Genomic DNA, 27,998 nt, shown 5'->3' on the forward strand with positions numbered 1-27,998 from the left:
ACGAGAAGCATATAGATGACAAAGGACACATAGGAAGGGAGCAAGGGATGCGAAGATAATACAGCCTGATCCTTGGTCTGCTGCCTGACTAGATGCCCATGATGGAGGCTGAGGAAGATGCAAACATCCCATCTGAGGATGAACCCAAAAGCAAGGCTCGCGACTGTCTGCGCTACGCACCCCTCTGGATAGTCCTTGTGCTGTTGGCTGGAGCTGGAGTGCTGACCTGGTATTTCCTAGGTAACAGTTCTAAGGTGTTTTGTTCTTTATGCTGGTGCTCATGTGTCCTGGCAAGGAGGAAGCTGATTTAGATGACAAAGAGAATCGGTGACTCCTGGACGGTTGCCATGGGTCAACCATCTGTGCGCTGATTCCCTAGGGAGCTAGCTAAGTTCCCTCACCCACCCAAAGAACCCTCTGTCCTTCACATCCATGGATTAATCTTCCTGTGTCTTTTGTTGTCAGACTACAGACCACGACACTTGGAATCAACCGTCCTGCAGTTCTACTCCGGCAGCCTCCGGATCCTCAATTGTCAGTACTCCCTGGACCTTGGACGGCCAGAATCCAGAGCCTTCTGGACTGAGTCAGCAAAGCTACAGAAGATGGTGAGGATGGTTTCATGTGTGGGGGCTGAGGCTGAGTGGGGGAAAGGGCCAGAGGTGCTTCTGTGAATGGAAGACTAGGTGAGTTATACCAAAACCGGGGGCTGGAGCACTGGGTGGGTTCCATGGGAAGTTTGCTGTTGTACTCTTGCTGGCTAGTTATCAGTTGGCATTCTGATTACAGCTGAGGGAAATTATTCGTGTCACAGACCTGGATCCATATTACAACTCCAGCACAGTATATGCCTTCGGGTGAGTGTTACATCCACCTTTGTTTGCTTTTCAAGACTCTGTCTCTCCTGTCCTATGTGAAAGTTACAGTTAAGTTGTGATCTTGTTCAATAGCCATCTGTTCATCTGATAAGAGCTGCTGCAACCTCCATTCTTACTCCACATGGGCTCTGGACTAAAGCTGATTGAAAAATGGAATTTCCATCCCACAGGAAATTCCAATAATTCAACGTTTGTTTTCAGCCCCAACTGAGATGAAAAGTCAAAATAACAAAACTTCTTATGGAATGAAAAGTCCAGAAAAAAATTAATTAGGAAATGTCAAAAGGTTTAGTCTCAGCATTTTCTATTGAAAGACTGTTTTGACATTCTTGAATAGAAATGTTTCATTTTATACTGTCAACACAAAATGAAATGCCACAAAGACCATTGTGCATCCTGGGAGATGTAGTTCTGCACGGGGCAGGGCCCATAAGGGAGAAATGGAGTAGGAGGAACCTGGAACTACAGCTGCCTCAGGGCACTATGGTGGCTAGGGAAGATGTGGAGATTAGTGTCAACATGATCCCAACATTTTGTTTTGATTTTTGCAATGGCAAATTACGTCAACAGCAATCTTTGCCCACAGAAAATTTCTATTTCAGAAAAAAAACCATTTTCAAGCAAGAAAATGTTTCATTCACGTTTTTTCACTCAGGCCTACAGTCACTCCCCAGCTCGGTCCATTTTCTCTGTCATTCAGCTGACAAACTACCGTGGTTGTGATCTCCTACACTGTATCAGTGGTCCCTGCACAGGATTAAAGGCTCATTCTGATCAGCTGAACAGAGTCTAGCATCAGTCACTTGTCACTACTGGGAGATGGGACATGGAGCCTTAAAGGTCAACATTTCCAAACTATGTCAGCAGTGACCACAAGTCATTTCCACCTGAAGCACATTCAAGTGGATTATAAAAAAGTTTAATGATCTAATTTTAGTTTCTTATGGGCAGGTGTCCAGATCATTAAACCCATTACCAGTGGCACAAGATGGCTTACTCAGCAGAAAGACCAACTATTGAATGGACCATGGACCCACTGGCTCTTCTTTTCCACTAAAGGTGGTCTCTCTAGGTCAGGGCTGAGGCACATTGGTGGGGCAGTGTGCTTTGGGACGTTTGCACTGATGTGTCTGCTTTGCAGCTAAAGAGAGGAGGACATCTGTCTCCAGGGTTGTCAGTGAGGTGACTCTCACCAGTGCTGAACTCACTTGAAATGAAAAGGATGAAGGAAATTAATGTGATATCTCCCTGCTAGGGAGGGGTCCCTGATCTTCTTCTTCTGGTTCGCCCTTCAAGTCCCCGAGAGTCAGCACAAGGAGATGACTGCTGAGAGGGTGAACATGACTCTCTGCAGAGAGCTTCTCTCCAGTGCCAACGGTACAAGCCGCTTCTCCTACCAGACAGAGTACAAGGTTGATCCAGACTCTCTGGTTCTGCTGGGTGAGTATCAGCCACCCAAGTGTGACCTAAACTTTCAGGATTAGGGGCTGAGGCCTATAAGTTGCTGCAGGCAGGCTGAGAGGCTAGACTGAATGGCATTACTGAAAGGGAAGGCGAGAGGAAAGGAGGAGAGGAGTGTGTTAAAGAGGGGAGAGGAAGGGGGATAAGAGGAAAAATAGGAGAAGGGTAGAATGTATGCTAGAGGGAAAGGCAGAAGACAGAACAGGACAGGGGAATGAATTACAAGTGTTTCCTCCTTATACAGGACACACTTTTCATGAAGTTTGGTTATTCCCCTGAAGAATTATAGACTCACGGAGTAAGAGATGGCAGTAACTGACTAGATAGCATCTTGTCCTTTCCTTTGCCTCCTCCTTCAGCTTTGGCAAACACAGAGTTGTTCCTTGCACTATATGCTTTGTAGCTTTACTCCAATGTCCCAAGCAACCGGGCTTCCATGACGTTCCTTGGGAGACTATTCTACTCTCCGATAGACTGAGAACAGAACTGAATGCAACATACTTAGATTACAATTGTTTCTGCTTCATGATGCTTGTCATATTTCCATCATTTCAATTCCTTATATTGACTTCAAGATTTTTTTTTAAATCAGTGCACAAAATAGAGATCTGGCTTGTTAAAGGGTCCTGGGAGAGCCTGGCAACCACCCTTGATATTTCAGGTCTTTTTTAGGCCTTGATCCAAAGTCCATTAAGTCAGTGGGAAAAAAAATGCCATCAATGGCACTGGGGTTTGGATCAGGCCCATGGTGTGATTGCTCCCTCCTTGCTCTGTGATGCGATACCTCTGTGGGCATAGAGCCCACAACGACTGTGTTTGTTTGTTTAAATTTTGCCCTATTACATTGCAAACTCATCTCTAATTTGCTATTGTTGTTACTCCCGGGGTCTCTTTCACTATTGCCAATTCCAAGTTTCTCATTAAATAGCATGTTTCCAACCATTTCCGCCTAGATATATTATCTGGCATTTTACCCAGATTAATCTTATTTTGTTATATCCCTACCCTATTTCTCACTTCACAAGGTCCTTTTCTCTCTGTTCGCATGGCTGTTATTTAATTTAGTATTGGGGAATGTCATTAAAATGCTTTTTACTCCCTCTTCGAGATCATTAATGAAGATGTTAAATAAGACCAAACCTAACGTCCCATTGAACACCTCTCTCCATTTAATAAATTGCCATTTGTAATTATTTTTTATTTGCAGCTCTTCAGTTTCTGGTGCACTGTATGTGACAGTGCTCACATTCAAGCCAATTTAAATTAAGATTTCATGAAACACCTGCCTAATGATTCACTAAAAATCAAGCTATATTGCATCTTCCGCTTTCCCTTTATCCACTAATTTAGTAATTCTATCAAAAAAAGCAATCAAGTTTGTCAGTCCCATTATCTTCTAAAGGTTTCCATTTTTTCCCTCTCATTCCCGTCACATTTGTTCATTATTTTATTAGGGTCTAAAGTTAGATTTGCTCAATTGTAAGGCCACCATGATCTATTGGGGTTTCCCTGTTTCTCCATGACATTTCAAAAGTAAATGTCTGTAGTTGAGTAAGATTTGAGTTTGGGAAGAAGTATGTCTAGCGCCTAGAACAGGGGGCAAAAATCAGGACCCCAGGATTCTATCCCTGGGACAGACACTGCCTTGGCAAATCACTTAATCTATGTCTTTGTTTAGCCATTTGTAAAATGGGAATAAAATGTTAGCTAACAATTCCTTTACACTTTCCAACCTCACAGCTTGTTGAGGTGTAATTAATTGACAGCAGTAAAGTGTTTTAAAATCCTCAGCCAAATGCCCCTATGTGAAGACTCTTTAATATTACTAAATTTGTTAGCTGCCTCTCTTTATCATAGGGTGCCTATTTTATCAACCCACTGATTTGTATGTGGTCAGATCTTCCAAGTCTTCCCTCACTTTTTTACTAATAGCTATTTGTAAGCCCGCAATCTCTCTCTAGCCACTGGATTTCAGCCCCTTTTCTTTCAGGAACTCATTTTTATTTCTCCAGAATAAAATCTATTTAACACAGGTTCAAAAATATCAACCACATTCTTTCACCCTGACTCAAGGTCTTCTTTAGGAGCCAATCTACTCCCTATAGAATTACCCTCAGGAGGCCATCTGCCTAGGAATCATATATCATAATCATAAATATCTATCAGGGATGGTCTAGACAGTATTTGGTCCTGCCATGAGGGCAGGGGACTGGACTCGATGACCTCTCAAGGTCCCTTCCAGTCCTAGAGTCTATGAATCTATAACCTGGCCTCTTTCCCTTGCCCTAGGAACTCCTGAAACCACAATCTTCCCACCCACCAGCAGCCCTCCACTCAACAAAGCTCTTGCTGGCCTTTATGAGGACCAGGTGATCTACAAACTTTCACCTGATCACTGCCTCCTAGCATGAGCTGGGAGGGAGATGATCAGTCACAGGTGGGGCTGGGCCCAACTCCCCTAAATGGGTCAACCACAATCTGACACTATTTTTTTAAACAGGTTTGTGGATTGTCCTCTCTTTATGTTCCTTTTTTAAAGGGACATTTTATAGAGCAGTTCAATATTCCATCTACTGGACATCACTCACTGGGGGCTTTGTCCTCTCTCCATCCCTGTCTCTCAGAGATTACAAGAAACTCCCACTGTTTTCAGTGGAAGTTATTCATATCCTGCAACAGGAAGAAGAGGGCCCCAAATTTCTTAATTCCCCATAATTGATTTTCTTGTTAAAGAATCCCTTTGGACCACAGTATTCTGTTAACCTAGTTATTCACTGTGCCAAACTCACATACCTTGTGGTCACTTGTACCAATCCTCCCTGTTATCCTCACATTTTCACTTATTTTTTTCCCTTCATAACCCCCTTTGACAGCAGATACAAAGCCCACTGAAGTCATTGGAAAGAATCCCCCCTCCCTGAGGCCCTGAGTGAGAAGAGCCCAATCCCCTTTGGGATTTGGATCCTTCTATCTCCACATCTCTGCTCATCCCAAGGGACTTTCTTTCCATCTAGAGTAAGAGAGAAGAAAGGAGGAAAGTGGGTTGGGTCGCAGGCAGATAGCCAGGGTAGAACCTTGGGAGGCATGGGAAGCAAGGCACTTCCCTGGGGTGCTAGTGCTTGACAATGAGCATGGTTAGGAGGGGAAGGGCCTAAGGCCACTTGGGGTGTGGATAAAGAACGGGGGCCTAGGTTAATCACTGGCTTGGGTGGGAAGAAGAGAATATGCCTGGGAGAGGACCAGATGATGGCCAAACAAAGGAGAGAGGCTCATGGCAGGTTGGGGCATCCTGGGTAAGAGGGACAGGGCCCAGGATAGGTTGAACAAGGATAGGAGGAATGGGAGATAAAGGAGGTGACCAAGGAAGATCTTGATAACAGGCATAGTAAGGAACGAAGGCACCCAGGGTAGTGCTTGATGGGGGGACCACTGGGCACAGAAAGGAGGAGAGGGGCCCATCCTGCAACTTAGATTTTAGGTACTACAGATTCTTATGGTTTTTTTCTTTCTTTTATATATTTCCTTTCCAACAGAATCCAGTGTGAAAGACATAGTAGTGCTGAAATCCACTCTGGGTAGGCCATCCTTTCCCTTGGTTTTTGAGTTCATTTTGTTTGGGGGGATTTGGTGAGGGATCAGAATTATTGTTTACTGTCCTGAGATGTGAGATCAAGGAAAATGAGAGGAAGAGGATTGTATTCATGAAGCACAGATGCTGCACACAGTGAATAACACTTTCAAAAACATCACTGTGACTTAGCAGTCTAAATCACATTGACTTTCAGATCCTCAGAGGTGTTCAGTATTTATCTCAATGGAAGTTAGGCACTGAAATATCTTTGAGGATCTGGGCTAAGGTGCCTAAGACACATAGGTGCTTTTGAACATTTAACCCAGTGTCACAAACTCTCTAGCTAATAGCTGGCCATTTGTGCTCAGGCTCTGTGTGTGCATGCATGGTATGCACTTGGAAACTCACTCTTCCCTTCACTTTCAGTCCCCATTCAGAGCTGCCAACCCAAAGAGAATTAGAAGTGTCATTCAGAGAACAGGCAGTGTGTGCTCTAAGTAGGATACACAGTAAGTGGAGGATGGGGCCAGGAACAAGGAAAATAGGTCAAAGAGAAGAGAAATATGAGAATGAGAGTCTGCCTAGAAGAAGGCGATAATTAACTTGGAGTAGGCTAGTGAGAGGGGACTGGTGTTACTGGGAGGAACTAGGGTGAAGTGTGAAAGTAAAGTGAGATCACTGGGAGGAACTGGGCTAACATAGAACCTAACCCTGTAGTTGTGGCTTACATTGGTCATCATTAGGGTATCTTGCTGGCAAGAGCCCCTTCCCTGACGCTCAGCTAACAGCACTCTGTGGTTCTGTTTGTCTCATGGATTCAGGTTGCTACAGGTACAGCCACATCAGGGCAGAGGAAGTCCTCAGGCTGAAGGGCCCTGACTACTTGGCCTCCAGTTGTCTTTGGCACCTCCGTGGTCCCAAAGGCCACATGATCAAACTATGTCTGGAGTGGACCCTCCCGGAGTGCAGGGACCGGCTGGCCATGTATGATGCGGCCGGGCCACTGGAGAACCGTCTCATCACCTCGTAAGTAGCTTTCATACGACAGTGATATAAAATATAGCAAGTGGTAGGAAGAAGGTGAGTCAGTTGGTGCTACTTACCATTTCTCACAGTACACTAACTCACCTGTAGAACTCACTGCTGTGGGATATTAGGGAGGCAACCCTTCAGTTTAGTAAAAAAAAAAAAAAAAAAGTTCAACTAGTTGAAGTGTTTAGATGAATAAGAACAGCAACTCCACAGTGACAGTGGTAGTGGAACAAGAGATTGTGCTTCAGAGACCAAGGAGCTTCATGAGAACATCACTTGATATAGGACTCCTCCTCAGAGCAGCCCAGATCTTAGGGTCAGGAACCTTATAAGAGGATCCTTGGACAGATCCTTAGCTACTATAATTGGTGTAGCTGCACTGACTTCAGTGTAACTCTGCTGATTTTACACCAGCTGAAGATCTGACTAAGATTCCTTAGGAATAGGGTCTGGACCATATTAAGGTTAGAGGGAGAACAGGGTTTCCTGAAGGCTCTAAAATGACTGATTTATGGATGAGGGGTGTGATGGGTTGGTCCTCCTTCTGCGGTGCCACCTGATGTACTGGGGTTCCACTGAGTTCACCCATACCACCAGCCTGGGCTCCCTCACCCTGTCCTGCTGCACACACACACAGGTAGGGACACACCCAGCTGCAAAGAGACACAGATCAGAGCTCTGTGTAGGAAGGTTCAGTTCAGGGATTTCCCAGCACTCAGGTGCACACATCCTCTGGAGTGTAAACCCAAAATTACACTGTCTTGTGCTGGATAGAGATCTGTACAGCGTAAGTAATGACATTCACTCCCCCTCTCAGTGTGGAGGAAGATATGCACAGCTTTTTGGCCTCCCAGTTATGAATTACACAAACTGGTTATAGAATAAACAAAAAATACAAGTTTATTAACTATAAAAGGTAGATTTTGGGTTATTAAAAGGGATAGCAAACAGATCAAAGCAGATTACTGAGCAAACAAAACATAACACAGCAACCTAAGCTTAATACACTAAAACAACTAGTTAACAGTAGCACATTCTCACCCTAAATATTGTTTTATGCTGGTTGCAGAGTTTCTTGAAGGTAAACTGCACTGCTTGCAGCTTAAATCTCCGGGTATTCCTCTCACACGCTAGACCTTTCTTACCTGCACGCCCTGCCCCCACAGCTTAGTTCCTTTGATTCTCCAGGTGTTTTCAGCAGTCTTCCTTCTTGGGCAGGGATGCAGTGAAGAAGAACCAAGATTAACTCACTTGCCAGCCTTAAATAGGATTTGCATATGGCAGGAATCCTTTGTTCCCCAGTTTGACCCCCACCCCCTCCTAGTGGAAAAATACCAGCAGTCCAAGATGGTGTCCAGTATCAGGTGACATGATCACATGACCCTGCAGTGTCAAAGCAGCATCCCAAGGAAACTTCTCAGGAAGGAGGGAGATTAGTATCTTTAAAGTCCTATTGTCCTTCCTAATGGCCCATCCAGGCTGATTGCACATTGTCTGGTGGACGTTCCCCAAGTGTAAACACAGTTGTACTTGTTATAGTCAATATTCCTAACTTCAGATGCAGAAATGATATATGCATACAAATAGGATAGTCATATACAGTAAATCATAACCTTTCCAATGATACCTCACATGACCCATCTTGCATAAAATACATCTTAGTTATGTCATATTCATATCATAAGCATATCTCTATAAAGAATATGTGGTGTAGCATCACAAGAGGTACTCTGTGGTCTCAGAGTCCTCATGAAGGTGGTCTGGTGTGAGACAAGATGAAGGTCCTGACATGGGGTGGGGACATGCTCCCCCACCCTCATCTGAGCCCTTTTCTCCATGCTATTCCTTGATTTGGTTACTAGTCCCAGAGCTTCAAAGGTATTTAGGCTCCTAATATCCATTGATTTTGATGAAAGTCAGAAGCCTAAACACCTTTGAGGATTTAGGCCATAGTGTCTAGCAACATACTGAAGTTAAAGGTCTGAATAACTTCATCCCCTCTTTTTTCTCTCTCCCCGTCTCTTGCCACCACTTCACTCCTCTCCTTTTCTCACCTCCTTTCCTCATTCTCACCCTCTTTCACACTTCCTGCTATCTCTTTCCTCTCAGATTCTATGGCTGCAGCCGTCAGGAGCCCATGGTGGAAGTTCTTTCTTCGGGTCATGTCATGTCCGTGGTATGGAAGAAAGCGATGTACAGCTACTACGATCCTTTCATCCTCACTGCCCAGGCTGTGCCATCTGAAGGTGAGGAAGGCTGGAGGGAAAGTATGGAGAATGAAAGAGCTAGGAGAGCTCACACAGTGCAGATCCCTTGTCAATTAGCCTCACACGTATTCTACAGGTCACTTCACCCACCAGCACCAGGCACTCCCACTGAGATGGAGCATTGCAGCTGTTTCGCATAAAAACACCACACAACGGTTTGGGATAGGAATTCATTAAAGATTGTGCAGCACTTACATGCTCCAGTGATGGCAGCCAAAAAAAGGATGGAGATAGATAGAAGTGAGGAGTCCTGCATTCAGCTAAAGCCACAGAGGAATTTAGGTCAGTAGAATGGCCTCCTATTGGAAATTGGCCAGGAGAAGGAGGTTAACAACCTTACTTTGCACAAAATGCCATGGGATCTTTAATAACCAGGAGTGGTCAGAGCAAGGGTTGTCCAAGTCAACTAACAGCAGACAACACTAATGTCTCCGTAACCCCTAATGCCAGGCTGGAGCAATGGCACTGAGTCAGAGGGAAGAGCACTGCCTGTTACAGCAGCACCACTGCTTTGGACACTTCTCTGACGGTCTCCCATGCTAGTACAAGCCAGGCTTGACTCCTGCTTAGCTCATGAGAGCTCAGCGTGTAGCCTCTCTCAGTTGGGCTTTCCTCTTTTTCAGCCACTTACTCATTTTTGAGCTGTACCCACTGCCCTTTTCTCTAGCTCTGGTCTCTTGGTATCTCCTGCACTATGATCCTTCACCCCACCATCCCCAGCTCTTCCCGGCGTGTACACCCTGTGGCATAGCAATGTAGTAGGCCAAGCAGGCATCCACACCTGCAGTTGACTCTCTCAGCTGTCTGCCTCTGAGGTGCCCCCTCGTCAGGAGGTAGCTCCCCTGGGATGTTTCTGATGCTCCCAGCAAACCCAGCTGGAAAAGCATGATGTTGGTCCACAGAGAACACAGACCGTGAGCACAGCAAGCAGCTTCATGTGTCTCTAGCAAACATGTAGCCTGCGCCTTCCCCCATTCTCTGGAGGGTGGGGCAAGTCCCTTTTTTCTGCAGCAGGCGAGGATCCAGTTTTCCCAGCTGACGTGGTGGGGGCGGGGGGCTGTTGTCTGTTTTCAGACTGCCAGGTGAATCTAACACTGCAGGGAGGCCTGGAACTGCAGGGGAAGATCAACACTCCACACTACCCGAGCTACTACTCGCCCAACACACAGTGCACCTGGCTCATGATGGTGAGCCCCCCAGCCCCTCTGCTTTCCCTAGCCAAACCTTTCCCCAGTAGTGACTTTGAACAGAACTCAAGAGCATCCTTTCCCCTTCACCACTGCTCTGTGGCAATGCCCTCTCCATTCTGACTCAAGTGGCACAGAGGGGCTGAGTGCCAGGCAGTTTCATCTCTGCAGGCCCTACTGCAGAGGGTCATGAGATCACAGCCATCCAGCTCTTCCTGTAATGCTAAATGGGAGGGACTCCCTGCTAGAGCCCCACCTAGATGGGAGGAAGGTTTGAGGGGAGAGGTTTCCTGTAAGGAAAAAGCTGGGAATCATTGCCCTACAATACTTCCAATTCTGGCATTGGTTCCTGATGAACTGACTCTTGTGGCTCTCCTCCTAGAGCTATGCCCTGGACTTGTGACTATCAAGTAAACTCACTAGGCAGTCGCCTTCTGTTCTCCAAATCCAGCCTGTCTCAGTTCAACCAAGACCCAGAATTAGAGTAGCAAGGATGAGGAGAGAGGTGCATTGGCACAGCTAGGTGCAAGGCCCCAGGACTGGAACAGCAGGGTTCCTGCATGTCAGGGCTGAGAGTAGGATCTAGGGCTGGAACAGCCTCCATGATGGGGGTGCATTGGGAAAGGTGTCTGGGGGGGGGGTAGGAGTGGTCTAGCAGGGAGCGTTGGAAGAAATGACTGACTGTGTAGGGTGACCAGACAGCAATTGTGAAAAATTGGGACAGGGGGTGGGGGGTAATAGGAGCCTATATAAGAAAGAGACCTCAAAATCGGGACTGTCCCTATAAAATCGGGACATCTGGTCACCCTCTTACTAAGATGCTCTGGCAGAGGTCTTGGAGGCAGATCTGGAATGACAGAGGGTGCCATACTTCAGGATTAAGGTGGGCAGTGGCCTGGTGCCTGTGTAGACTGTGCCTACCTCTTGCCAGCTGGGCACTGTATGAATTCATTGCTCTCCCATTTGTGTTCATTCTGCCCATTTCATGCTGATGGTCCCATTTGGTTGGATGGAAATGTAGTTTTCTGCTGCTACCTCAGCTCTGCTCTTGGACCACTCTGCATGCAGGTCCCATCTCTTGACTATGGAGTTGTCCTATGGTTTGATGCCTACACACTGAGGAGACAGAAGTATGATCTGCCATGTACTCAAGGCCAGTGGATTATTCAGAACAGAAGGTGTGTGCTCATGTTCTTGCTGGATTATCACTCTCCACCTCCAACCCCAGATTACTTCTGCATGAGTCTCAATTTGTCCCCAGCCCTCTCCTGTTTAGCCAGCCCCCAGATCTGAAGGAGGAGATTCCTGCTAGGAAATATTTGCCAGCTCTAACTTCTATCTACTTGCCCCCACTCAGTCATTTGATCTGTGCCATTAACTGTAACAGCTACTACTGTGCTGATGGCACTCAGTTGTCCATATCTTTTTCAATACTCTAGTGACTCCTCCTTGTCCACTGACTGCTTAACTAGACCAAGTAAATGTATGACTTTGCCTCAACTTCCTTCAGAAAAGCATCTTAGAGAAAGAAGTGCTTCTTTTGGGCAAAGGCAACATCCCCAAACCTCTCCAATGTCGCTATCAACTTCCCTTCTTCCTCGTGCTGTGTAAAGCAAACGGTCTAGTTTCCCCCACTGTGTGCAGCCCTGCCATCCTCCCACACCTCCTGTGTTTGCAAATGTGCCTATCACCACCTCTGCAGTAGCGTCTGTGTGTGCTACTGCCTCGAATCCTCCTCCGCACAAATCTGCCTCTGAGTCTCTGCCTCTTCCTGCTTTGCCTATAAAATCTCCCATCTATAAAGACTTCTCCAGGGCCTCCCTAAGCCCAACTGCCATCATGCACTGGTTGCCGCTGCCCACCTTCTCCCATGTACAAAGAAGCACGGCCACTGTACTGCCATCCTCAGACCCCTCCAGCTGGCTCCGCTTTCATTTCAGGAGCCTGTTCAAAATTCTCGTCTCATTTTAAAACCCTTTTCCAACCTACCTCGCAGACCTTGTCTCTGCTGCTCACCTGACCTCAGCCACCTCTGTCTTTGGACCTGAGCCAGGGAGTTTTTCCAATGACCTCAGACTCTCCACTATGGGTGTCACAGCCTGTCATCAGCAACAGCTGTCTTGTATGTCTCATTTCACCAACTTCCCCTCTATTTGCATCTGTACACATCCACTGTTGGGGTTCGTCCTTCTCTGGAACAGCTGGGAGCCAGGAGCCTCACTACATGGGGCAAGAAACAACAGTTTAGGGCTCAGACCCTCAGGCAGGGGCTGAGCAAACAGTTCAGCAAGGTAAGCCCAAGCTGCTGGTCCTGAGCGCAGGGGTGAGAGGGAGACTGCCACCCGTGAGTGGAGTGGCAGGGGGGATGCAGGCCCACTCACTCCTCTGTGTCCCAGCCCGGGGCCCTAAAAGCCCGGGGCCCTGCCGCTGTGTCAGTGGGGATCCTGGCCACAACACACTGACATTGGCTCTGGGTGTGCTGCAGCCGGACTAGGGTCAGCTGCCCCCAGGCTACTTCCGTACTCCCCCTCGGGCCCTACCTGGGTCCTGGCGTTGGCCTCTGGGGGGTCCAGGAGCATAGGTTCATCGGGGCAGGGGTTGGGCAGCAGCTCCGACAACCCCTCCGGGTAGCGGGCGCGGGGCAGCTCCGGCAGCTCCTCCGGGTAGCGGGCGCGGGGCAGCTCTGGCCAGTCTGGGCGGCCACCTGGGGCTGCAGGAGCTTCCCAGTCTCAGGCTCCCCTAGGGACGTCTGCTCTCTCCGGCGGCTGGCCAGCTTCTGAGCCCTGGGGTTGGTCTTTTATACTTCCTGCCCTGCGCCTTGACCTCTGGGGGGCGGGCAGAGGCTCCTGCGGCTCCGCCCACTTTGGCGTCCGTAAGGGCTCATCCCTCTCTGGGGCAGCTGGGAGCCAGGCCGCCTCACTACAGCATCTCTTCCTTGCATGTACTTTTTTCTTCCTTTCTCCTTAGTCCAACCTCTCTTTAACTCTTATTTAACCATGTGAAGCATCTAGGACACAAGTTCATAGGAAAGACAATATAGAAATAGCATTGGATTAGACAGCCTAAATTCTGGTCTTCCCCAGACAGGGATAAATCAGAATTAATGCTTCAAAAGTAGGTGGAGTTATTCTGGATTTATGCCGAGGTAACAGAGCAGAATTTGGGCCAGTGGACTGTATATAAAATATGGCCCGTTTTCAGAAGAACACCCATGACACCAATTCCCTGTGCCTGGTTTTTGTTACCAAGTGCATAATATTCTCTTCAAAGCTGTTCAGTTCGGAACATCCAGAACCATTAAACACATTTATCACTAATTTTAAATGGTGTTTACTACCACTTTCATTTCAAAATTCTCTCCATCTTACCCTTAGAAGGTCTCTTTTCTTTCCCTCCATCTCCATCAGTCTCTAGGGCTGCTTCATTGCACATTTCATTTTCTCTGGCCCCTGATCTTGGTTACACTAGTGTAAAACCAGTGATGTCTCTGGAGTTGCTCTGGCCTCAGGACGTTCCAGCCAAGTAGCTAAGTGCTGGTGCAGTGGAGAAGAATATGTGGTGCTGAATGGCAGGTCTGCTGAAAAGTCTGGCTTCCCCTGCATTTCCAAGGGCATCACCACTCTTTCCTCTATCACTACTTTACATCCCCAAAACATACAGAGGGTGTTTCCCCATCTCTGTTATCCCAGTCCTTGTGGTTCTCTCTCTCTCTCTCATGGACCAGACCCCAATTTCCAAGTGCCACGGAATCTTCCTGCCCCAACACCCTTTCCCCTTGAGGACATTTTTTTCTCCTTCACACAAATTCTGTGATGTCCTGCCTGTACTTCTCTATCAGGTTGTGTGGCCTGCGGACCCTGCAAGCCTATGCTGAGCGAATTCCTGTTGCGTCTTCTGCCGGCATCACCATCAGCTTCACCTCTCAGATCTCCCTAACCGGACCCGGAGTGCAGGCTGCCTACAGCCTCTATAACCAATCCGATCGTGAGTATAGGGCTTCTTATAGCCTAGAGATACCAACTGAGAATGTACTTTGCATCTTTCACTGCAACTCAGTCACCAGCAGCTTTCTCAAGATCCTGGCACGTGTTGAGAGCCACACATGCCAAGTCCCAGATACAGCTCACCTATAGGTACAGACGTTACCCTCACGAATACATGTGCACACATCACTTTGAACCATGGACACACAAATACACTCAAGCACTTAACACTTGATCATACACAACCCACAGAGGTATTGAGGGACTGTACACCTAGTTGCAGGCAGACTCACCTCTACCTCTGTATTACTGAGCTGGCCTTGGAATTAGATGCCTCGGCTTATTTTAATTTGAAATGACTGTTTCAATCACAAAGGCTCCTGGAGAGTCATTTCCTGCTTTCCCTTGAAATCCATGTATGTGGAAGACAGAGAGAAAGCCAAAGCCTGACACACACCCACATGCGCGCATACACACTCTCTCCAAGTCAGTCTGGGCTTACTGTGCAGTACTTGGCAGTGCACACTGTCCCTCTCTGCATACTCCCTGCATGTCCTGGGGACACCTTTTTCAGGTCCCTGAGCAGGCTTTTGTAACAGCCCCCAGGGAATCTATCCCAGTATTCCACCCAGCATCATGCACGGTGTGGCAGGATGTAAAAACAGTGTAGCTCCCAGGAGTTCTGGTGAGAGATTGCTCTTGATTTCCTGGACCCTGTCACATGATCTGCATCAGTTACAAACTGTCAATACCTCCATTCCCTAGCCAGGGTCTGTATGCACTGATTCAGGGGCTGCCGTTACACGGGACTTTGGAAACATAGCAAGCACTGTGTGAACATCCCTGCAGATCAGGCAAGGTCAAGAAAGCTTGTAGTCACACATTTTCGAGTCACACACTTCCAAGTGTTTTGCTTTTAGGAGGTCCTGTAATGGGGACTAAACATCCCCTTGTGATTTTTTTTAGCCTGTCCCGGAGAGTTTCTCTGTTCTGTCAATGGACTGTGCGTCCCAGCCTGTGACGGGATTAAAGACTGTCCCAATGGATTGGATGAGAGAAACTGTGGTGAGTGGTCCATTATTTCTATCCTGTCTCTCCTCAGCAATTTGCAGCCTAGTTCAACCCTCTCCAGTACAAAGGAATTGGTCTCCATGGTCCAAATCCAACTCTCTAATGGGAATCTCTGGGGGAGACAGGAAAACCCCGCAGAGACTTCACTGCATCAATCAGGGGATGAAAGTAACAAAGGCATTTGCCTGGTTACATACAGGCAGTGAATCTTCAGTCCACCAGAATCACACTGCTTCAGTCTGTTAGGAAGTGATACTGAAAGTTGAACATGCACCTGGCTCCTCTGTGCACTCTCAAGGCCACATATCCCACAGACAGCTGGCCCCAGAAAATGAGGCAGTAGAAAAACAAACAGTTTCCGTACATCAAGATGTACAAGTTCCTCAAATAAATCACTGTCCAACCTACAGCACTACACTACCCTCTCACTGCTGGTACACTGCATGCCTGACAACTCCTCTCTCTCACCACAGTGAACCTCAGTCCTGGCTTACAGCCCCATCTGCTGTTCTAGGCTTGGGTGTCCCACGCTGCTCTACCAACACACGCCAGTCTTGGCCGCCCATAATATATGTAGTGCTTGCTCAGTAGAGCTTTGTGTCGGGGTGCTCTACTCCCCGCTGGATAGCGTCGCCTGCTGGCCATTCTGGGTATTAGCTGCATCAGGCCAACACCCTTTCCTGCAGTTGCACTCCGTCTCTCCCTTTCAGTCTGCAGTGCTTCTCCCAATCCAGGAGCTACTGCTTCCTCTTCAGGACTTAGCCCTCCAGCCAGTTTACTAAGGTTCCCCCCCTTCGAGGGTAGTCTTTCTAAAATCTCTCTGCAAGCAGCATCAGGCTGTCCTCACACTGCTGCCCAGACCAAGTCATTCCTACATTGACTCCAGCAGCCTTCATATCTACTGCCCTTAAAGGTACCACTCTGCAGTGGGTGGTAGGGAAACCCAGGCCCACCCTCTACTCTGGGTTCCAGTCCAGGGTCCTGTACTGAACAGTCAAGGTCTGCATCTCCACCACCTTACTGCTCTCACTCCTGCCTACTTGGCTTCGTCTCCCCCTTCTTTCTCCTTTACCTCAGGGAAAGGGAATGTAGGCTTCCTCCCTGTTGTCCCTCCACACTGTGAGGCCTCATGTCTTTATAGAAGCCCCACCTGTTCCCTCACAGCTGAGCTTCCTTCTAATTAGTTCCCTCCACACAGCTTAAAACACCGCTGTTTGCAGTTTAATTGGCCGATTGGGCCCACTTGGCCTAATTCAGCAACTGTAAGCCCAGGTTTACAATGCAGTGTGGACACTCAGACGCAGGCTTGGCAACACCAAGTCTGCAAGCCAAGGTCCCACAGACCTGGGTGTACAATGCAATGTAGACATACCCTTTGAGCCTGGCTGTACACTGAATGGAAGCTTTCAATGAGCTAGCTAGGATGACATCCAAAACTTTTTCCTGCACAGTTAGTTAATTTAAAACAGATCAAGTTTCTTCTTCCTAGATGCATTACTGAGCATTTGTTAACAATTTGTTTAATCTGCTATCGAGTAGCCCTCTGAAATTCGCTGCAGTCTCCTCTAGTCTTGACTAACCAAAATAATTTTGCAGCAGCTCCAAATTTTGCCACCTCATTGCTCTCTTTTTCCTCAGTTATTAATGAATATATTAAACACCAGTCCTAGCATGGAGCCTTGGGCACGTCACTATCTTCCTCAGGGCCAGATGAAATTCATGCTAAGGTACCTGCTTCAGCTAGTTCTGTAATCTCAGAATTGTTAGTAATTATCTTTGAGAATTTATGGAAGGCTGATGAGGTCTCAGAGGACTAGAGAACGGCAAACAGTACTTATCTTTAAAAGGGAGAACAAAGAGGACCTCAGAAATTATAGACCAGTCTGCCTAACTTCAATACTTGGAAAGATCCTGGAACACATTCTTAAACAATCAATTTGTAAGCACCTAGAGGATAATAGGATTACGAGAAATAGCCAGCATGGATTTGTCAGGAACAAATCATGCCAAACCAAAGTAATTTCTTTCTTTGACAGGGTTACTGGCCTAGTGGATAAGCTGTGGACATTGTATATCTTGATTTTAGTAAGGCTTTTGACATAGTCCCACATGACAGTCTCATCTAGGGAACTATGAATTTACTGTATGGCGGGTGCACAACATATTGAAAGACTGCATCAGTAGTTTGCAGTCAGACTGGGGGTAAGTGTCTAGTGGGGTCCCACAGGGGTCAGACTTGTATCTGGTATTATTCAATATTTTCATTAATGGCTTGGATAATGGAGTGGGGAGTATGCTTATAAAGTATGCAGCTAGGAGGGGTTGCAAGTGCTTTGGAGGATGGGATTAGAATTCAGAAGGACCTTGCCGAATTGGAGAATTAGTCCGATTTCAACAAAATGAAAGTCAATAAAGACAAATGCAAAGTACTTCACATAGGAAGGGAAAAAAAAAATCAAATGCACAACTACAAAATGGGAACTAGCTGCCTAGATGGTAGCACTGTTGAAAAGGATCTGAGGGTTTACCAAGGATTGGGGCCTATCCTATAGCCCCCTCCTCCTACCGGACCAGGTTTTGCTCTGGCTGAGCCAGCTCACTCCCTGGTATAATTCTATCTGAGCTCTCTCAAGGAATCCAGGGAAGCAGTTTCCAGCAGGTTTAGTTGTTTTTTACTTTAAGACGCCTTAACAAATCAAAAACCCCTTCAAAGTCTGTACAGGCTGAGCAGTCCCTTCCCCAAATCTGTCCCTCACACCAGTAAGTGCCACAACCCACTTTCCTGGCTCTTTCCTCAGAGCCTCAGGAATAGAAGGACTTCACACAGTCTCCCTCCTGTCCATTTGGTTTCTGGAACAACCCCTCTGTGCAGTTACTCCAGTAGCCATGAATTAGACACACAGTCCCTCAGCTTTTGGGAGGGTCTGGCCATCTCACCATTTCCTGCTGCCCTCTTTTATGAGGATCAGCCAGCTACAGTCCACCTCTTTTCCCAGGTGCAGCAGGGGAGACTAATCAGCCAGCCAGCCAGTCAGGTAGCAGCAGACCTCTGACCCCAGAGGAATGGTATCCCTTATACTGTCACAGGGATATGGTGATTCACAAATTGAATATCAATCAACAATGTGATGCAGCTGAAAAAAAAGGCTAATATCATTATGGGGTGTATTAATGGGAGTGTTGTATGTGAGACATGGGAGATAATTGTCCCACTCCACTTGGCACTGGTGAGGCCTCAGCAGGAGTACTGGGTCAAATTCTAGGTGCCACGTTTTAGGAAAGGTGGGGACAAACTGGAGAGAATCCAGAGGAGAGCAATAAAAATGATAAAAGGTTTAGAAAATCTGACCTATGAGGAAAGGTTAAAAAAAACTTTAGAGAAAAGAAAACAGAGTGGGGACCGGATAACAGTTTACAGATGTGTTAAGGGCCGTTATACAGAGGATGGTGATCAATTGTTTTCCATGTTCACTCAAGGCAGGACAAGAAGTAATGGGCTTAATCTGCAGCAAAGGAGATTGAGGTTAGATATTAGGAAAAACTTTCTATCTATAAGGATAGTTAAGCTCTGGAACAGGCTTCCAAGAGAGGTTGTGGAATCCCCATCACTGGAGGTTTTTAAGAGCAGGGCTGGACAAACGCTTGTCAGGGATGGTCTAGGTTTAGTCGGTGCCTCAGTGCAGGGAGCTGGACTTGGTGGCCTCTCAAAGTCCCTTCCAGCCCTACTCTTCTATGAGTCTGTGATTAACCTTCTTTAAATCAAGATGGGGCATCTTTCTAAAATATAGGTTCTAGCTCAGCCACAAGTTATTGGGCCTGAAGCAGGAGCCCCTGGGGGAAATTCATAGCCTGTGTTACACAGCAAGTCAGACTAGATGATCAGAATGGTCTCTTCTGACCAGGAGCGGCGCCAGAGTTTCTAGTGCCCTAGGCAGAATTCAGGGGGTGGCATTTTGTGTGCTCCCCATGGGGCATGCGGGAGCTTCCGGTTCTACTCCCATCGTGCCGCCGAAGAAGGACCCTCCGCCAAAATGCCACAGGCGACAGCGGCAGTCATTGAGCTGCTCAATTGCCTGCCGCTGTTTTCCATGGCACGTCGGCAGAAGGTCCTTCTTCGGCAGTGCGACGGGAGTGGCATCGGAAGCTCCCATGCGCCCGCGGGGAGCGCACAAAATGCCGTCCCCCGAATCCTGGCGCCCTAGGCGACAAAGCGTCGGCCCTGCTTCTGACCTTATAATCGCTGACTCTGTGGAACCTTTGCCATGATGAAAAGTTACCATGCATTTCTACTCTCTGTTTTCTGTTGCTTTCCTGTGCTCAGTGCATTAGTCCATGTTGCCTCTCCTATAGCTCTGCCAGTGCACTACTGTCCTGACCCACAGCACCTTTCTGATGTGCTCTGTTCGCTATATCACATCGATGCTCTGCTGATACACCTTAAACCTCGTGTACTCCCTTAGCCTCTCTTAAATAAAGGTGGCCAGTCTTGCCAAAAATGGGGCTGTCTGATGGGCACAATATGTGACTAGGCTGAGATTCCCCTCCTCCTCCCAAATCATTTCACACATGACTTGTCCTATATTTGATGCCAGGACTGCAGAGGCAAAACGGGCTGGTCTCTTAACCCTCACACCACTTGGGCCTCCCAGCCTGGGTAGACAGACTCGCGCTAGCGGGGCCGAGCTCGGGTGCTAACAGTAGCAGTGTGGATGTTGCCGCTCAGGCTCTCACGCCCATGTGACCCCTGGCTCTGAGCTCGGAGCACCAGCCTGAGTCTCCACTGGAGTCGCAACGTCACCACTGCTATTTTCAGCACGATAGCTTGAGCCCCCCTAGTGCCAGTCTGACTGCCCTGCCCAGGTGGGGAGGCTAAGTGCCAGCTGCAGAGCAGACACGCCCAAAGTCCTTGTCTCCTCTAGCCAAATGCCACATGGTGTTTCCAGTTGTGGTTACTGGGTGGGTATTGCTGAGGGATAAGAGACCTGCTCTTTCCCTTTGCCTTGCTTTTCTGAATCTCACCCATTTCCTCCGGGTGCTTTGGTCTTAGTGTGCTCGGCGAAGTTCCAGTGTCAGGAGGACAGCACTTGCATAGAGTTCACCAAGGTCTGTGACCGACACCTGGACTGCGTCAATGGGAGCGACGAGGAGCAGTGCAATGAAGGTAGGGAGGGGAGACTACTGGGTAGTGATAAAGTTCCCCCTATCAGCTAACAATGCATGCAGTATTGTTATAGCTGTGTCAGTCCCAGGATACCAGAGAGACAAGGGAGGTGAGGTAATAGCTTTTATTGGACCAGCTTTTGTTGGTGAGATGTTAGTCCAATCAAAGATGTTACCTCACCCACCTTGTCTCTCTAATAAGCTATTGATAAAATTCCTCTGCTGAGTCTCAGATCAGAACCCCACTACCAGCTAACACTAAAGTACAGCTAGTAACATTCTCTCTCTTAACCTACCAGCTAATACAGGGGTATTACTGAGGGAACTCCCACCCATCCATCTAGGGGTTCACCAAGGCAGAAGGTTGATGTGGAGTTTTTTGGCTGCCCGATGTTCTCCACTGAAATACTCCAACCCTCATTCAAGTCGCTCCCCTTTACTCTCCCATCCAAATTCATCTTTCCAGAAGTCCCCTGTGGGCCTTTCACTTACCAGTGTGCAGACAGGAGCTGTGTGAAGAAACCCAACCCTCAATGTGACTCCGCCACTGACTGCAAGGACTCATCTGATGAGAAGCACTGTGGTGAGGAGTGAGAAGGGAGGGCACTCTCCTAGGCACTGCCAGGGGGAAGCTCCCACTCCTTGAGTTAAGAACGGTGCGGGCTGGGCCCTGCTGTGAGGAACCTTGTTCTACCAGAGCCCTGGCTGGCACTGCTGGAGTGATGGTTGCCAGTAATGGAGCACTGCTCCAAGAAAGCTCACATTAACAGAACACCAGCTGGCATGGACTGGGAACTGCTGTGAGGAAGCTTACAGCGAGGGTATCCCGACTGCTGCTGATTGAGCTCAAGCATGTGGGAAAGGTAGTGCAGGATTCACCTGTGTTAATAATAGGGAAAAACCTCACACTGGAATTTTCAGTCACCTCAGCCTTGGCATACTATAAAATGGCTCCAGCCAGTGCCAGGCAGGGTGTAAATGGCCAAGGGTATAAACGGTGTAAATGTCAGACTGGAAAGTCAGTAAAACAAAGGGGAAGGGCAGACATGATATACAATGGCCACTTCTACTCTTTCTCCCCTGAGACACTTGCTATGTCTTCCTCTTCTTAGACTGTGGCTGGCAGGCCCCTCTGAACCGGATTGTGGGTGGTGCCAATTCCGTAGAAGGGGAGTGGCCGTGGCAGGCTAGCCTGCAGGTCCGCGGGAGCCATATTTGCGGTGGAACGCTGATTGCCGATCGGTGGGTGGTCTCAGCTGCTCACTGCTTCCAGGATGACAGGTAAATGGTGAGGGAAGAGCGCTGTGGAGGAGACCGAGGTCAGACTGCTTTCACATTGAAGCCAGTTGGATCTCAGCCTAAACCAACCTGGAGCCATGTCACAGAATGGAACGATTGATGGTAGTGGCTCAGAACTGGAGCAAGGAGGTCAGGCCTGGGAAGCCCTGTTGGAGATGTATGTGTATGAGGGCAGGACTGTAGTAGCAGGGAGGTGCTGAGGTGCCCTGGGAAGGCATAGAGGGGAGGGAGCTTGCATAGCTCCCATCCACCCTGTGCTTGGCTCTGGTCCCATCACGGTCATGAACCCTAAAAACATACACAATTGGACTTTTCTCCTTCATGCGAGAAAAGAGTAAATGGCGACTCACAGGGGGAAGCCCAGCGTAGCTTTATGTGGTGAGAGCATTGGTGGAGCTCAAGCTACCAGCACATTGGCCCCTCACCAGATAGGTGTTAGGCCAGTGATGACTTGCAAGCCTCCCCCAGGGGAGTCTTCTCAAGCTCTGTCACTCATGTCACAGCCCCCTAATGGTGCCTTGTAGTAAATAATTATATATTGGTAGCACCCAAAGGTGTTAATTAGAATGGGAGCCCCATTTTGCTGGGAACTTGGGCAAGCACTGAAGAGAGACAATCCCTGCCCAGAGGAGCTTACCATCCGGAGACACACACAGATGAAGGGTAGAGGAAATGGCTGCAACAGCCGAGCAAATGAATCCGGTGGAGCACTAGCACTGTTTTGCTAGTTCTGTGTTTTGTAGGGTGGGGCTTGTTTTTATTACTATTATTATTTGGTACTGGGATTAGAGGTATGGAGGAAGAAAAGGAGAGAAGGGGAAGAGGAATAGTCACAGCTGGACATGTGCCCAGCCAGGAACAGCAGACTAGGGTTCAGAGGCATCATGGCAGAGATGAATCTTAAGGAGGGATTTGATGGAGGATAAGGTGGCAGCTGTTTGGAGAGTTTGTCAGGGAGTATTTCCCATGCATTAGGGGCAGCACGGGAGAAGGCACAGAGGTGGAAGGGACCGTGTGTCCAAACAATAGGCCTCTTACAGTTTTTTCCCCCAGTCTTCTTCACTGTATTTTCCAGTCTGCCCTTCACTCTCCCACCTGGAACATGCTCTCCCCTCTCCCATAGGCATGCTAGCTAATCTACTGAAACATCTCCACTGCTCCACCTCCAATCCCCACCTCTCTTGGCTTTTCCCATTAGGAGGTAGGTGCTATTTAATCTATGCTCCGATTTAGGGCTGTTCCTCCTTGTAACGTACCCTTGCTCAACCGAAGGGTATGTCTTCATTAGAAACACTACAGCTGGAGCTGCGCCACTGGCGTGTAGACACTACACTGACAGATGGGGCTCTTCCATCACTGAAGTAAATCCTAGTTAGGTCAATGGAAGAATTCTTCCGTAGACTTAGCGCTATCTACCCTGGGGCTTAGGTTGGCTTACCTACATCTCTCAGGGGTGTGAATTTTTCACACTCCTGAGAGATGTAGCTAGATCGACCTACGTTTTCAGCGTAGACCTGCCCTCAGATATGTCTTTCCCCTCTTTTATATCGCTCCCTCTCTGACCTTTTCACAGAGCTTTCACTTTTCCCATGTCCCCTTCCTTTCCTTTGCTTGCCTGTTGTCTCTCTGATTTTCCAGCCTTCTCCTCACTCTCCTTCATTTCCCCTAATTTCTCACTCTCCCTTTTCATGCTGCACGCCCCACCTGACTCTCTAACACTGACACACTTTTTCTCCCCTTGCCCCCAGTAGATTGGCTTCCCCGTCCATCTGGACTGTCTACCTGGGCAAGTACTTTCAGAACGTCAGCAGCCAGAATGAGGTGTCCTTCAAGGTGAGCCGCCTCCTCCTGCACCCGTACTATGAGGAGGACAGTCACGACTACGACGTGGCCCTGCTCCAGCTTGACCACCCAGTTATCAACTCGCCTTTCATTCAGCCCATCTGCTTGCCCACCCACTCCCACCTCTTTGAACCTGGCCTCCGTTGCTGGATCACCGGATGGGGGGCTCTCAAGGAAGGAGGTACATGCAGGATGTCTGCTGCTCGTTAGGATCCTCTTTCCTCCAGGGGCTACATAAGGGGGGGAGTTTTTCAAAGGCACAAATGACAGATAGATACTCAGCTCCCACACAAAGTTGGGCTAATTACTCATTGTGCCTTTGAAAATCTCCTTCCAAATAAATAAATTCTGTTGTGATTCTAGGAGGCTCACATCAGGACTTGGTTGCTTCAGTATGGGATAATGTTCTTGTCAAGGATCTGAGGCAGGGTCCCCCAAACAAAAGTCAGAGAATGTTCCAGTTCCAACCTCCTTGAAACATAATAGAGAGCTTTGATTTGCCCTTGCCCCCTTTACCCAATGCAGCTTCAATCTACCATAATCAGCCTTGCCTCAAGGTGCCCTCCAGCTCCCCCTAGTGGATAATCATGCAGAATTATCGCATATTGATATAACATCACAGCATAAAGACACAATCACGTGAGGCCCTCAAAAGATGAGAGATTTTAACTGTCTTGGTTGCAGGACCTAAGACAGACTCATAACGGTATGGGTCATCCTGGGAGGACTGGGTGCACTGCTCTGGGACAGCTCTCAGCTGGAGACGTTGGGTCCGAAGACCTAGAGAAGGGTCTTTGTCAGCAAGTGAAGGGAGCATGAAGGATTTTTGTAGCTATAATTCTTTACGGAGTGTGTGCACGGTGTATTACACACACAACAACAACAGTCTCCCAATGGAAGCAGTAGAAGCTCTGGCTTAAATTTTCAAAAGTGGCTGGTGCCCCTGACTGTCAGAAAGAACTGAGCTCCTGCCCTCTGAAAATCAGGCCGCTTCAAGACACTGAGCGTCCCAAATATGGGGGCACCAAAATTAGGTGTGACTTTGGAAAATGTAACACCCCTCCTCAACCTAGGTCATTTAAAACTACACTGCAGAAAGCACTAGTAAACGTATAGTAAGGAAGACTTCTACCCTGGCAGGGAACTGGGCTAGATGGCATACAGTGACAGGTCCTGTCCATCTAATAGCTATAATTCTCTGACTGATGAAAAGAGTCCAAATTCTAACCTGTTGTCGGCTTGATGGTACAACTCCTTTGGGAGTGTTGAACCCAGTTATCGCAGGTTTCAGTTGCAGTGCCCTGCCAGTGAGCTTAATGTTTAATGTAGCCAGGTAAATATGAAACACGGGGAAAGAATTCCCAGGACAATGAGAGGGCAATATTGGCATGAAGATGAATGCAGGACAGATTTGTGAAAGGAGTGGGCAGGAGGAGCAGGAGCTCTGTTGGCAGACAAAAAGGCTGGAGCTGTTCCAGACTCGGAACACAAGCGGTGGCATGAGAGAAGGTGTGGAGCAGAGGTCAAGAAAAGGAGCCAGAACACAGTAATTTGAGAGGCCTAAGAAGAACAGAGCTGGTTGTAGGGATGACATTGGGCCCAGATATAGCCCTGCACTTGTGCAGGGATAGGCACCATCACACAGATTCAGGGGCTACAGCTTGCACTTCCTCCAAGCAGTAGCTGCAGGAGCCAGTGCAGGGGCTGCCCTAACTTGTGCCCCTGGTGAGACAGTCACTACAACCCTGCTGCTCTCGTACAGTATTGTCCATGTATCTCCTGTTCCCCTCATGGAGATGGTTGGGACAGTCATGGAGACTTAGCAGTTTGGATGAAGAAAGATTCTGCCTTATTCTGGGATGAAAACTCTGCTCTGAATCAGACAGGACAGGGACTTGAACCTGAGTCTTCCATCTCCCTAACCACCAGGCCACGTACCCACACTACTTCCTGAATTGAAAAGTTCTGGTTTGGATCCAAAACTGGACAGTTCAACACAATTCTGTTTTCATGGGGATGTTCAGAAGGCCGTGTTTTCAGCCCACTGTGGGACAAAAACAAGTTCTGAAAGCACAAAAGTTGCTGAAAAAAAGAATTGTCATCCTCCAGACAGCTCTACCCCGCTCATGCCCCACTGGTGCAAAGGGACTGCAGGGTAATGCTGAATAGGGCCCAGTTGTGTAGAGCCTTGTGTGTGAAGTGAGAAGCTTGAACTGATAGAGTAAAAGCTGAGAAGCTAAGGTAAGGATTAGGGAAGGGGGGAAGATGTGACGCAAGTGGAGGACAAGATGGTGATCCAAGTGGCAGCTCTTTCCCTGAGCTGGAGAGGTGAGATGTGGCCATGGTATGGGGATAACAGGAAGGGGCAGGGATCTCTGCTGCTACTCACCTGCTGTTCTTGTTCCATATCTAGGGCAACTGAGTAACATCCTGCAGAAGGCAGATGTGCAGCTGATCCAGCAGGACATCTGCTGTGAGGCCTATCACTACCAGATCTCTCCCAGAATGCTCTGTGCCGGCTACCGCAAGGGCAAGAAGGATGCCTGCCAGGTGACAGAAGAGACGTGGGACACTTCCACCTTAAAGGGGGATCATCCAGCTATGGATGGGGTTGGGGGGGGGTAGGGGGGTCTTTGTCCCCTGAACATGCGCTGGAGCTTTGTATAAGGAGTATATTGATTCCAAGAGGTTAGAAGAAAGACCTTCTTGCCCCAACTGTAGGTCACATCCTGCTCATGCTTATCCTCTGGTGCAAATGCAGAAACTTTTCAGTTCCTTAGGATTACGTCCTGTCTCCCATGAGCTCCCCACAGTGATGGAACCTTGGTGGAGCCACACACAGCTCCATAAGGAAGATTATCCACTTCCTCCCACAGGTCCTCGGCCTAGTCGGGAATGCTGGTGACAATATAGCTTGGATTTTCCCTTTTCCAATTTCAGGACATTATGTCCTCTTCAGCCACTCCTCTGCTTTCCTACTATGAGCATCTTCTCTGTCATCTACCTGAAGACTGTTCCCATAACTCACCCCACCCCAGCATGTGCTGATTGGTGCTGCTGCTCTCAGATGCTCCTACATTACCCTTCATCCCCAGGCAATTCCACTGGCACTCCATTCATTTTAGGATCCAGTTCAAATCTGCAATTGGCAAAGCCCTCCCTAGACTTGCTCCAGCCTCTTTCCTCCTGAAGACCTTCCACTGACTAGAAGAATAAGCAAGAGGCTTACTGGGGAAGGGGACACGCGTGGCTGAGGATGTGCTAGTGGCCAATACCTTTCCTTAAAAGACTTGGGTTTCTGATTCTATCCTACACCCATCTGCCTGAGATACTTAGCTCCATTGGGGGTTCTGCCAAGGCCTTGGGCAGTGGGATCGAGGGGTTGAACTGCAGCCTGAAGATGAGAGGAAGTAGGGGAAATATATTCTCAAAGCATGTGCGAGTTCTTCATCATGCTCCACCCCATCACTTTAGTGTCCTGATGTTTCTTTGTTTCCTTCTGCCTCTAGGGTGATTCTGGAGGTCCCCTTGTCTGCAAGGAGCCCAGTGGCAGGTGGTTCCTGGCTGGCCTGGTGAGCTGGGGGCTGGGTTGCGCACGTCCAGATAATTACGGGGTCTACACCAGGATCACCAGAGTGCTAGGCTGGATGAAACAGACAATGAGCTGAGGGATATCCCCCTGTGCCTTCCCCACTAGGCACAGACTGCTCTGTTACCTGTTTCTGACATTGATCACTTGTCTCCAGAGAGTTGGGAAAGACAGAGATTATGTTTTGGGATGAGGGAAAGTAAATCTGCCCCTGGGGGTATGTGAGGACATGTGGGAAGCCCCTCCACCCTCTCCAATAAATGCCCAGTCTTGTATTAAGGCCAGGCACATAAAGGTCTCTGGTACATTAAAGGGAGGGAGGATGGAAAGCTGGGGGTCCTGAGCAGATGCTTTCTGGACAGGAGAACGGGGGAGACAACCTTTACATGAACTACGTGATTCATCCCCTGTCCCAACGCTGGAACATTTGCTGCAAGAAAATCTGACTGATGTAGATAGAAATGAGATTCCAATAACTGTGATATCAATCCGTCTCTCTCCCCTTCCCTGCCATTCATTCTTCTCCTCCCCACACTTCCCCCCACCATGTCTCCTCCTCTCCCATCTCTATAATTGCTTCTTTCCTTAGCTATAGGGTGTAGTTAGGTTCAACTGGGCAATTATTTGTCTATTAGAGCCTCCAAGACACAATCCATCA

The 27,998-nt window shown here is 48.1% G+C and overlaps 1 protein-coding gene and 1 long non-coding RNA gene across 2 annotated transcripts; one reads left to right on the top strand and one right to left on the bottom strand.

Moving 5' to 3' along the window:
* Positions 1–92: 92 nt before the first annotated feature.
* Positions 93–27,948, top strand: TMPRSS6 (transmembrane serine protease 6). Its single transcript, XM_050926450.1, has 17 exons — positions 93–240; positions 466–608; positions 790–857; positions 2,134–2,318; positions 5,873–5,914; positions 6,732–6,936; positions 9,052–9,188; positions 10,284–10,396; positions 11,465–11,574; positions 14,235–14,380; positions 15,346–15,444; positions 20,498–20,611; positions 21,077–21,193; positions 21,723–21,891; positions 23,658–23,932; positions 26,165–26,301; positions 27,261–27,948. The coding sequence occupies exons 1-17, from the start codon at positions 93–95 to the stop codon at positions 27,417–27,419; spliced, it is 2,367 nt and encodes a 788-aa protein (XP_050782407.1). The 3' UTR covers positions 27,420–27,948.
* On the bottom strand, positions 9,112–13,010 carry LOC127036573 (uncharacterized). The gene is made up of 4 exons (XR_007770181.1): positions 12,937–13,010; positions 12,386–12,616; positions 11,318–11,512; positions 9,112–9,198 (listed from the first exon to the last, which is right to left on the bottom strand). It is a non-coding gene; the product is annotated as an uncharacterized LOC127036573 (long non-coding RNA).
* Positions 27,949–27,998: the final 50 nt, after the last annotated feature.

This window comes from Gopherus flavomarginatus, chromosome 1 (genome assembly GCF_025201925.1).
Source record: "Gopherus flavomarginatus isolate rGopFla2 chromosome 1, rGopFla2.mat.asm, whole genome shotgun sequence".
Taxonomy (NCBI): Eukaryota; Metazoa; Chordata; order Testudines; family Testudinidae; genus Gopherus; species Gopherus flavomarginatus.

What these genes read in the sequence shown, in the direction of transcription:
- TMPRSS6 (XM_050926450.1), top strand. Translation starts at nt 93, where the DNA reads ATGCCCATGATGGAGGCTGAGGAAGATGCAAACATCCCATCTGAGGAT. An exon ending in AGACTCTCTGGTTCTGCTGG is followed by an intron (nt 2,319 to 5,872) that starts GTGAGTATCAGC and finishes CCTTTCCAACAG; the next exon opens with AATCCAGTGTGAAAGACATA. An exon ending in CACTGCTTCCAGGATGACAG is followed by an intron (nt 21,892 to 23,657) that starts GTAAATGGTGAG and finishes CCTTGCCCCCAG; the next exon opens with TAGATTGGCTTCCCCGTCCA.